At 36.3% G+C, this 12,138-nt stretch overlaps 1 protein-coding gene across 1 annotated transcript in view; it reads left to right on the forward strand.

Annotated features, from left to right (window-relative positions):
• LOC148948734 (uncharacterized) overlaps positions 1–12,138 on the forward strand; it is an 82,508-nt gene that overhangs the window by 18,336 nt on the left and 52,034 nt on the right. The window contains exon 2 of the mRNA XM_089095006.1: positions 8,816–9,022. Coding sequence (XP_088951132.1) covers positions 8,816–9,022 — 207 coding nt within the window. The remainder of the gene's footprint in view (positions 1–8,815; positions 9,023–12,138) is intronic.

Below are 12,138 nucleotides of genomic sequence, written 5' to 3' on the forward strand. Positions count from 1 at the left end.
ATTTTTGCCGAGTAAATTTCACTTTTTGCAAAAATAGAGGTGCCTTCAATGATATCAAAAGCTTTGTTTTTTAACCATTCTGTCAATTAGTAAAGGATTAATAAAACATCTTGGAGTAAGTGGAAACAACAAAGGTCCCGTGATACGTGGAAGTCGAGTGAACCCATCGTTTCAGGATTCTTTGTATTTTTGCCGAGTAAATTTCACTTTTTGCAAAAATAGAGGTGACTTCAATGCTATCAAAAGCTTTGTTTTTTAACCATTCTGTCATTTAGTAAAGGATTAATAATTCAAATTGGAGTAAGTGGAAACAACAAAGGTCCCGCGATACGTGGAAGTCGAGTGAACCCATCGTTTCAGGATCCTTTGTATTTTTTCTGAGTAAATTTCACTTTTTGCAAAAATAGAGGTGACTTCAATGCTATCAAAAGCTTTGTTTTTTAACCATTCTGTAATTTAGTAAAGGATTAATAATGCGTCTTGGAGTAAGTGGAAACAACGAAGGTCCCGCGATACGTGGAAGTCGAGTGAACCCATCGTTTCAGGATCCTTTGTATTTTTTCTGAGTAAATTTCACTTTTTGCAAAAATAGAGGTGACTTTAATGCTATCAAAAGCTTTGTTTTTTAACCATTCTGTCATTTAGTAAAGGATTGATAATTCAAATTGGAGTAAGTGGAAACAACAAAGGTCCTGAGATACGTGGAGGTCGAGTGAACCCATCGTTTCAGGATCCTTTGCATTTTTGCCGAGTAAATTTCACTTTTTGCAAAAACAGAGGTGACTTCAATGCTATCAAAAGCTTTGTTTTTTAACCATTCTGTCATTTAGTAAAGGATTAATAATGCATCATTGGAGTAAGTGGAAACAACAAAGGTCCTGAGATACGTGGAAGTCGAGTGAACCCATCGTTTCAGGATCCTTCGCATTTTTGCCGAGTAAATTTCAGCTCTTTTGCAAAAATACAGAGGTGACTTCAATGCTATCAAAAGCTTTGTTTTTTAACCATTCTGTCATTTAGTAAAGGATTAATAATGCATCTTGGAGTAAGTGGAAACAACAAAGGTCCCGAGATACGTGGAAGTCGAGTGAACCCATCGTTTCAGGATCCTTTGCATTTTTGCCGAGTAAATTTCACTTTTTGCAAAAATAGAGGTGACTTCAATGCTATCAAAAGCTTTGTTTTTTAACCATTCTGTCATTTAGTAAAGGATTAATAATGCATCTTGGAGTAAGTGGAAACAACAAAGGTCCCGAGATACGTGGAATTCGAGTAAACCCATCGTTTCAGGATCCTTAGCATTTTTGCCGAGTAAATTTCACTTTTTGCAAAAACAGAGGTGACTTAAATGCTATCAAAAGCTTTGTTTTTTAACCATTCTGTCATTTAGTAAAGGATTAATAATGCATCTTGGAGTAAGTGGAAACAACAAAGGTCCCGAGATACGTGGAAGTCGAGTGAACCCATCGTTTCAGGATCCTTTGTATTTTTGCCGAGTAAATTTCACTTTTTGCAAAAATAGAGGTGACTTCAATGCTATCAAAAGCTTTGTTTTTTAACCATTCTGTTATTTAGTAAAGGATTAAAAATTCAAATTGGAGTAAGTGGAAACAACAAAGGTCACGCGATACATGGAAGTCGAGTGAACCCATCGTTTCAGAATCCTTAGTATTTTTGCCGAGTAAATTTCACTTTTTGCAAAAACAGAAGTGACTTCAATGCTATCAAAAGCTTTGTTTTTTAACCATTCTGTCATTTATTAAAGGATTAATAATGCATCTTGGAGTAAGTGGAAACAACAAAGGTCCCGCGATACATGGAAGTCGAGTAAACCCATCGTTTCAGGATCCTTAGCATTTTTGCCGAGTAAATTTCACTTTTTGTAAAAACAGAGGTGACTTCAATGCTATCAAAAGCTTTATTTATAAAACATTGTGTCATTTAGTAAAGGAATCATAATGCATCTTGGAGTAAGTGGAAACAACAAAGGTCCCGAAATACGTGGAAGTCGAGTGAACCCATCGTTTCAGGATCCTTTGTATTTTTTCTGAGTAAATTTCACTTTTTGCAAAAATAGAGGTGACTTTAATGCTATCAAACATCTTTGTTTTTTAACCATTCTGTCATTTAGTAAAGGATTAATAATGCATCTTGTAGTAAGTGGAAACAACAAAGGTCCCGAGATACGAGGAAATGGAGTGAGCCCATCGTTTCAGGATCCTTTACATTTTTGCCGAGTAAATTTCACTTTTTGCAAAAACAGAGGTGACTTCAATGCTATCAAAAGCTTTGTTTTTTAACCATTCTGTCATTTAGTAAAGGATTAATAATACATCTTGGAGTAAATGGAAACAACAAAGGTCCCGTGATACGTGGAAGTCGAGTGAACCCATCGTTTCAGGATCCTTTGTATTTTTTCCGAGTAAATTTCACTTTTTGCAAAAATAGAGGTGACTTCAATGCTATCAAAAGCTTTGTTTTTTAACCATTCTGTCATTTAGTAAAGGATTAATAATGCATCTTGGAGTAAGTGGAAACAACAAAGGTCCCGCGATACGTGGAAGTCGAGTGAACCCATCGTTTCAGCTCCAAGAGAAATTTGCTACTTACTTAAAATTTTTGATAATTCCTTAAATGAAATTTCTGCATTGTGTGTCCATGAGGTAACATGAGTGTGTTACCTATTTACAATTCTATCATAATTTTTTGAATGAAATTTCAGTATTGTGTATCCAATAGGTGAAAACAATAAAGACTTTATTACTTACTTGCGATTTTATTATGATTTCTTGAATTAAATATCTGTATTGTGTCCAGGAAGCGAATTCAAGAAAGCTATTGTTACTTACTTACAATTTCTTCATAATTTAATGAAATGAATAAAACTATTCTGAAGAATAAAGACGGGTTAAGCTTAAAGATATTTATTGCTTAAACGTATTAACATATTTGTGAAAGAATTTGCCACTTACTTACAATTTTTGATAATTTCTTAAATGAAATTTCTGCATTGTGTAGCCATGAGGTAACTTCAAGAAAGAGTTTGTTGCTTACTTAGAGTTTCGTCATAATTTCTTGAATGAAATGTCTTTTTTATTTATCCAGGAGGCGAATTCAAGAAAGAATTTGTTCCCATGTGTCTGACAATAGATGTATACAAATTCCTTTCCGTAAAGCTCTTTTAAAAGATACAAAAACTACTTATTTAACACAAAAATTTCATTTTTAATGACCATCAAGTAAGGAAAAATCACACGGAATTAGGCAACTGAGTCTCTCAATCCCCATAAAGCACTTTTAAAAGATAAAAAAACTACTTATTTAACACAAAAATTTCTTTTTTTTAAAGACCAACAAGTAAAGAAAAAACACATGGAATTAGGCAACTGAGTCTCTCAAACCCTGTAAAGCTATTTTAAAAGATACAAAAAATACTTATTTAACACAAAAATTTCGTTTTTAATTACAACAAAGTAAAGAAAAATCACACTGAATTAGTCAACTCAGTCTCTCCATCCACGTAAAGCTCTTGTAAAAGATACAAAAACTACTTATTTAACACATAAATGTTTATTTTAATGGACACCAACTAAATAACAAACACAAGGAATGATGCTAATGAGTCACTCCATCCCCGTTAAGCAATTATAAAATATACACATACTACTTATGTCACTAAAAAATTCCGATTTTAATGTCCATCCAGTAAGGAAAAATCGCATTGACTTAGTCACCTGATTCTCTCCATCACCATCCAGCTATAAAATGTGTGACCAAATAACAAAAGTACACACACAAAAATCTTTTATGATGACAAAAAAGTAAAAAAAAATCCCAAGGAATTAGGTAACTGAGTCTCTCAAACCCTGTAAAGCTCTTTTAAAAGATACAAAAACTACTTATTTAACACAAAAATTTCGTTTTTACTGACCACCAAGTAAAGAAAAATCACAAGGAATTAGGCAACTGAGTCTCTCAATCCCCGTAAAGCTCTTTTAAAAGATACAAAAACTACTTATTTAACACAAAAATTTCGTTTTTAATGACCATCAAGTAAAGAAAAATCACACGGAATTAGGCGACTGAGTCTCTCAATCCCCGTAAAGTTCTTTTAAAAGATACAAAAACTACTTTTTTAACACAAAGAACCCCCATGTAACTGAACCCCTGTATAACTGAAACCCTGTACAACTGAACCTCCTTACCAAATTTCATTACGTTTAATATCTAGCCACCAAATGCTCCAAGCCTCAGAAGAAAAAGGGATTTTGAAAACAGAGAGCCCGATTTTCGAAAAAAAGGGGTACCCCCCGGGCACCTGACTCCCCTTGTAACTGAACCCGTGAATTCACAATGTCATTCTATCGTTACTTTTCAATTAAGCTATTGAATACTCTCTAGCAATGTCTCTTGTAAACGTCAAATCTATTTAGTATCTGAGCTTATTCTTTGTATTGTTGACACAAATGGTCCAAGCCTCAGAAGAAATTGGGATTTTGAAAACAGGGAGCCCGATTTTCTAAAAAAAGGGATGACCCCAGTGAACCTGACGCCCCGTGTAACTGAACCCGGGTATAACTGACACCCCCCAGGCACCTGGATCCCCTGTCTCGGAACCCTCGTGCCCGTCACCCCTCTCTGTAACCCCTCCCCCTCAGAACACTTTTCAGCCATTTCTTTTTAAATTGACAAATTTTTCAAACGTTACTTATGTATTATACAGATCACATCGGCGAGGTAAAGCTAGATCAAGTCACAATGTCATTCTATCGTTACTTTTCAATTAAGCTATTGAATACTCTCTAGCAATGTCTCTTGTAAACGTCAAATCTATTAAGTATCTGAGCTTATTCTTTGTATTGTTGACCCACAATCTACAATCCTCAGAATAAAAAGGGATTTTGAACACAGGAGTAAATATTTTCGAAAAAAAGTGACCACCCCCGTGCCCCTGACTCCCCGTGTAACTGACCCCGTCGCTCCCTGACCCCTCACGGTCCCAGAGCGCCTTGGGCTATGACCCAGTGGGCCCGGCCTCCTGCGCTGCCACCCATCCCCCTCAGCACACTTTTCAGCCATTTCTTTTTAAATTGACAATATTTTTCAAACGTTACTTATGTATTATACAGATCACATCGGCGAGGTAAAGCTAGGTTAAGTCACAATGTCATTCTATCGTTACTTTTCAATTAAGCTATTGAATACTTTCTAGCAATGTCTCTTGTAAACGTCAAATCTATTAAGTATCTGAGCTTATTCTTTGTATTGTTGACACAAATGCTCCAAGCCTCAGAAGAAAAAGGGATTTTGAAAACAGGGAGCCCGATTTTCGAAAAAAGGGGTACCCCCGTGCAACTGAATCCCCTTGTAACTGAACCCGTTTATAACCAAAACCCCCCGTGCAACTGAATCCCCTTTAACTGAACCCTCGTGCAAGTCACCCCTCTATGCAACCCATCCCCCTCAAAACCCTTTTCAGTCATTTCTTTTTAAATTGACAATATTTTTCAAACGTTACTTATGTATTATACAGATAACATCGGCGAGGTAAATCTATGTCAAGTCACAATGTCATTATATAGTTACTTTTCTATTAAGCTATTGAATACTTTCTAGCAATGTCTCTTGTAAACGTCAAATCTATTAAGTATCTGAGCTTATTCTTTGTATTGTTGACACAAATGCTCCAAGCCTCAGAAGAAAAAGGGATTTTGAAAACAGGGAGCCCGATTTTCGAAAAAAAGGGGTACCCCCCGTGCAACTGAATCCCCTTGTAACTGAACCCGTGTATAACCGAAACCCCCCCTGCCACTGGCTCCCCTTTAACTAAGCCCTCGTGCCAGTCACCCCTCTCTGCAACCCATCCCCCTCAACACACTTTTCAGCCATTTCTTTTTAAATTGACAATATTTTTCAAACGTTACTTATGTATTATACAGATCACATCGGCGAGGTAAAGCTAGGTTAAGTCACAATGTCATTCTATCGTTACTTTTCAATTAAGCTATTGAATACTTTCTAGCAATGTCTCTTGTAAACGTCAAATCTATTAAGTATCTGAGCTTATTCTTTGTATTGTTGACACAAATGCTCCAAGCCTCAGAAGAAAAAGGGATTTTGAAAACAGGGAGCCCGATTTTCGAAAAAAGGGGTACCCCCCGTGCAACTGAATCCCCTTGTAACTGAACGCGTGTATAACCGAAACCCCCCGTGCAACTGTATCCCCTTTAACTGAACACTCGTGCAAGAAACCCCTCTATGCAACCCATCCCCCTCAAAACCCTTTTCAGCCATTTCTTTTTAAATTGACAATATTTTTCAAACGTTACTTATGTATTATACAGATCAGATCGGCGAGGTAAAGCTATGTTAAGTCACAATGTCATTCTATCGTTACTTTTCAATTAAGCTATTGAATACTTTCTAGCAATGTCTCTTGTAAACGTCAAATCTATTAAGTATCTGAGCTTATTCTTTGTATTGTTGACACAAATGCTCCAAGCCTCAGAAGAAAAAGGGATTTTGAAAACAGGGAGCCCGATTTTCGAAAAAAGGGGTACCCCCCGTGCAACTGAATCCCCTTGTAACTGAACCCGTGTATAACCAAAACCCCCCGTGCAACTGTATCCCCTTTAACTGAACCCTCGTGCAAGTCACCCCTCAATGCAACCCAGCCCCCTCAAAACACTTTTCAGCCATTTCTTTTTAAATTGACAATATTTTTCAAACGTTACTTATGTATTATACAGATCACATCGGCGAGGTAAAGCTAGGTCAAGTCACAATGTCATTCTATCGTTACTTTTCAATTAAGATATTGAATACTATCTAGCAATGTCTCTTGTAAACGTCAAATCTATTAAGTCTCTGAGCTTATTCTTTGTATTGTTGACACAAATGCTCCAAGCCTCAGAAGAAAAAGGGATTTTGAAAACAGGGAGCCCAATTTTCTAAAAAAAGTGGTACCCCCCCTGCACCTGAATCACCTTGTCACTGAAACCGTGGATAACCAACTCCCCCAATGTCCCGGGCGCCCCGGAAAATAAACACGCGTGCCCGACCACCCTCGCTGCACCCCCTCCCCCGGAAAACACTTTTCAGCCATTTATTTTTAAATTGACAATATTTTTCAAACGTTACTTATGTATTATACAGATCACATCGGCGAGGTAAAGCTAGGTCAAGTCACAATGTCATTCTATCGTTACTTTTCAATTAAGCTATTGAATACTCTCTAGCAATGTCTCTTGTAAACGTCAAATCTATTAAGTATCTGAGCTTATTCTGTGTATTGTTGATGCAAGCATCTCATTCTTTAATTACCCGTTGACAAAGAGTGTAATGCTACCAGAAAAACCTGTTTGGTACGGGGGCCTTGGCAAAGTATAAGGTTCTAGTCTTTGAAATTGCGTCATTCCCCTGGCAAAGAGTGTGATGCTCCTGTAGAATAGGACTACTAGAAGAACCTGTTTGTACGGGGGCGTTGTAGAATAACATGGTATTTGCTATAGCTTCCATAGAAATAGTACCTTGGTTACTACTGGGGGGCAGTTAAGCTCGATATATAAGTTCGGGATTGATTGATATATTGTAAGAAAGAAATAATTTGGAAGATGTCAAGATGCCAAATTGGAAGAAAACATAAAATCAGCAAATTTTGGGCATAGTTTATATTGATCCATCAGGGGGGGGGGCAGTTAAGCTCGATATATAAATTCGGGATTGATTGATATATTGTAAGAAAGAAAGAATTGGAAGATGTAAAGATGCCAATTTGGAAGAAAACACAAAATCAGCAAATTTTGGGCATAGTTTATATCGATGCATCAGGGGGGGAGGGCAGGGGCAGTTAAGCTTTATATATAAGTTCGGGATTGATTAATATATTGTAAGAAAGAAAGAATTTGGAAGATGTCAAGAATTCGGAAGAAAACACAAAATCAGCAAAATTTGGGCATAGTTTATATTGATGCATCAGGGGGGGGGGGGCAGTTAAGCTCGATTTATAAGTTCGGGATTAATTGATATATTGTAAGAAAGAAAGAATTTTTTTATTGTAGTGCTTAATTCAGATGAGAGGATAAAGTAGATTGTTGCCGAATCTCTCACTATTTCTTTTATCGCAGTCACTATTTCATTAATTTTTTGCTCTAGCCATGATACGGTCTTTTCCCGAGAATAATTTAAGACTTTTAAAGAGCGTCAGTAATAGCTAAGGAAATGGCTTATATTTTAGTTTGATGTTGATGGTATCTCCTTAGTCCTGAAGAAACGAAGGGGAAAAAGAAAATAGTGAAAAAATAAACTATTGATAGAAAAGTAACGAGAAAGCAAGCTGAAAAACCCTCAAACTAAAAAAGTAAACGAACGTAACAAAATAAATGAAAAAGCGAAAGACTATATTCCGACAAAAGAAAGTGAAGACAAAAAACCAAGAAAATGCATAGTTACTTACCTTTGCAACTGAAGTCATTCATAAGTCGCCTTTTGGCCTTGTGGAAATCTAAAGGACAACTAATTCAAATGAATCAAAATGGTTTAAGGCTGAAATTTATCTTGTTGAAAAGGTTACGTCAATAGCCTTCCTGTTTGGTCTTCTTTTTCTTGGACTTTGAAGCAAGTTGAAAGAATAAAATTTCACTTATTTTGCCCTTTTTGCGGGAATCATTAATCGGTCTTTATTCCTGTCTTTTATTTGTTTTGACTTCTAGTGTTCTTTCGAAATCAAAAGGGAAAACATATCGAAATAAAGTTTGATCACTATTGAACATGCTTCCTACTTCAAATTGCTAAGTAGATCAACTTTCTTTTCAAGGTGTTCGCTGCGAAACTTCATGCCCTCGTGGCTTCTATGGCATAGACTGCCAAATTCCTTGTCCTTGTTCACATAACAGTTCATGTGACCTTCGTACTGGAGCTTGTGTCTGTGAGAGAGGATGGAGAGGTGAAGACTGCTCAAAGCCTTGTCCCAAAGGCACTTTTGGACACAGCTGCACAGGAAAATGTCCGCCATGCGTCAATGGTATGCTAGAATATTGAAATTATAGTATGATAATCGTACCTGCATACAGGGGAAGGGATGGTGTTACCCCCCCCCCTTGCTTAGGACTTACTTAGAATAGTTGCAAAAAGGTACTTTTTAATATTTGTGAGTAGAAAACCTGTGAATTGTTTGGATTATTTTATTAAGTAAAGTAGAAAACGTACATGAATTTGCAGTGTCCTGGAAGACTTAGCAATACCGAAACTAAGGTTCAAATGAAGATGCTAATTTTGAAACACTGTACTGGTGAATTAGAACGCTTGTTAAACTTGCATACGGAGCTCTGTCACTCTGGGACCCTATTTCCTTGATAGGGCTTGTCCCTGTCTTGAATATAAATTTTACAATGTTGAACTGTTGTGAATAGTTACCTTTTCCAACAATAAATAGCTTAAGAAATGAAGGGTCTATTCTATAATTAATTTTTAAAACGATTTTTTTGTATAAAAGTAAAGAGCGCAGTTGAAATTTAAAACAAAGGAAAATTACTGCTGTGTGGTTTATGCAATATATTTTTGAAAACTGTTTCAAACAAGCTAGCTCATGTTATTTCCCTATATAAGTGGAATTTGGCAAAACTAGCGCTTTACTGAAAACTGAGCTTTCTTGAGTTTTTAAGAGAGTTAAAATCGCATCATAAAAGTTATTGGTTTCAGGGCCGGTAAAGACTATTGAGACCTTCGTATATAAGTTATTTTCTGCCGGCTTTTAAGGTTTTCTTGTTTCTAATTCTGTTTTGTAGCGTCAGTTTGTGTTTTCCATAAACCACTAGTTTTCGGTATTCATTTCAGAAGTCATAAATTAGCTTTTAAATGAGCCCTTGAACAACTCTCTAGGATGTTCCAGTGCCCCACCCAGCCTATCTTTTGCGCAAATGACATCCGAGTGGCACTTTTAGGGTGCCATATGGCGCTTTATGATGGCGTTATCAATTATAAAACGCAATTAGATATAAAAATTAGTTTTCAAATGAACCCAAAAACATCTCTCTATGAAAAAAAAAACATCTCTCCATGCAAAAAAAAGTCATTTATTGTTGTTTCAAGATCTTGGGATGCAAGTTTTCTGTACAGGGTTTTGACAATGGCAATTCCATTGGTGTACTTTTCGTTTTGATCTGACGTCATTTTTGAGTTTCAGGCTCTTTCAAAATTCCTGTAAATTTGTTTTCAAAATAACATTTTACTATTCAGATTAATCGAAATATTAATTATCATTCCTAAATCAGCTACAAACTACGACTTTTTCTCACGAGAAAGTTTTTCTTATTCATTTTTATACTTTTGGTTACTCTGGACTATGGTTCACTCTTCATTATGTTGCAGCTGTCACTGTAACCATGAAAGTAAATCGAATAAATAAAAAAGAAATCAGAAATAAATTTGGCTGTTGTCTTTTTTAATTGCCCCCCCCCCCCTCTTCCTACAAGATGTTGAAGAATACATTTTGCGCTCCTCCTCCCCCTCCCCCAACATTTTTGTGAATATGCGACACAATGCATACCCGTGTCTGTTTTTGTGAACATTTAGTCTAAGAAATTTAAAAGTGATGTTTTTTTTACCGTCTGAAAGCTTAAGCTGCAGACCTGCAAGCCAGGAATATTTTGAATACTTTTCATCGCCAGAAATCTTGAGCTTAATATACTTTTCTGTGCCTATCGACAGACTGCAGTATACCAGGGCATGAAAAGTTTTCTATAGACCTGAAACTTGACGAATGGCAAAAAAAACAAAAAACATTTTGGATTTTGGTGTTCTTTATAAGCTTTAATACTAAAATGGGCTAAAAATGCAGTCTTTGGTGGGGCAATGGTAGTGATCAAGGACACTCACAGTGATTAGCTTATTTAGCTAATTCTTTCAAAGTCAGCAACACAGTAAATGTTCCTTAGCTGAACGTCCGATAGTTAACCAGCTTAAAGTTGCAAGTGGCTGTAATTAATATGGCTTCTCGAACAACTAAGTTCTAATGATCAAAGACGTCCTTTGTCTTTTGTTGCAAAAAATGGCTCACTTTAATACCAACCCGTCCAAATCTTATTTTATGTCCTTTGCGCATCAAACAGTCAACGCGAATGTCATACTTTTTGATTTTTTGAACATCAGCAATTTAATAAATGTTCTTAACGTAATATCCGACAGTTAACCTCTTCAAAATTGAGCTTGAAAGGGGCCATCAATTTGGATTTCCTCTTTAAAAATCCATTTTATAGTCAATGGAAATGGAGACTGACGTACAGTTCTCTCATTGCTGTCTCAGCATTTCCCGAAATTCATTCCGTCAGGAAGGTCGTCGAATGTAATATCTTCCTGCTGCTTTTCAGATGGAAAGGCTATTAAATAGGGCGGCGATAGATTGATTGTAGTCTATTCCTTTATTCCACTGATTAATATAAACTTTTAATGTGGCTTTCTTACTAAGCTTAGTTTATGACAAGCCAGTTTAATAATTTTCTAATCAATATTTGCAGTGCCTGTCTGACCATAAGTAACAAGGTTAAATCAAACAAACAAAATTTTGTTCGGGGTGTATTTTTTTCGGCGTAGGGGGGAGGGTAGTTTTTTTAAAGGCATCGCAAATTTGTTTATACGCATTTTTGTTGCGTTTTTACGAGTCAGAAAAAATTTCGTGGGGGGGGGTTCAATTCCTCCCCCCCCCCCCCCGCATGGCCTTGTTACCCACTTAAATATTTTTCAAGACAAGAGAGGGCAAAGAGAGTCATAAATTGTTCAGGAGAGAGTAGACCTGTAGTCCTTCTTAGGGAGGTAGGAAACGTTTAGAACTTCTGTTTCTTCCTGAAATGTGTCCTACTTTTGGCAAAAATATACATTTTTGGTCTTCCGGTGATTGAGGTTACGTTTGTAAGCTACTGTTTTTTAATTATCTCGAAATTCCGTCATAACCGTCCTGTTTGCACCTATGCATATAATATTACTAATCAATGAACTATTGCAATTTAAAAGTCCTTCACTGCTTTCCACTAAAATATGGAAGTACCTACTTCTACGAAGAAATTATTTCCGATATTCTATTTTATAGAACCGATTCATAATGAAGAGATTATAGATAGACATGGTTCCTAAATCTAGAAAAGT

Source organism: Artemia sp. Qi Xiang Cuo, chromosome 9 (assembly GCF_049724085.1).
Source record: "Artemia sp. Qi Xiang Cuo chromosome 9, ASM4972408v1, whole genome shotgun sequence".
NCBI classification, from domain to species: Eukaryota; Metazoa; Arthropoda; class Branchiopoda; order Anostraca; family Artemiidae; genus Artemia; species Artemia sp. Qi Xiang Cuo.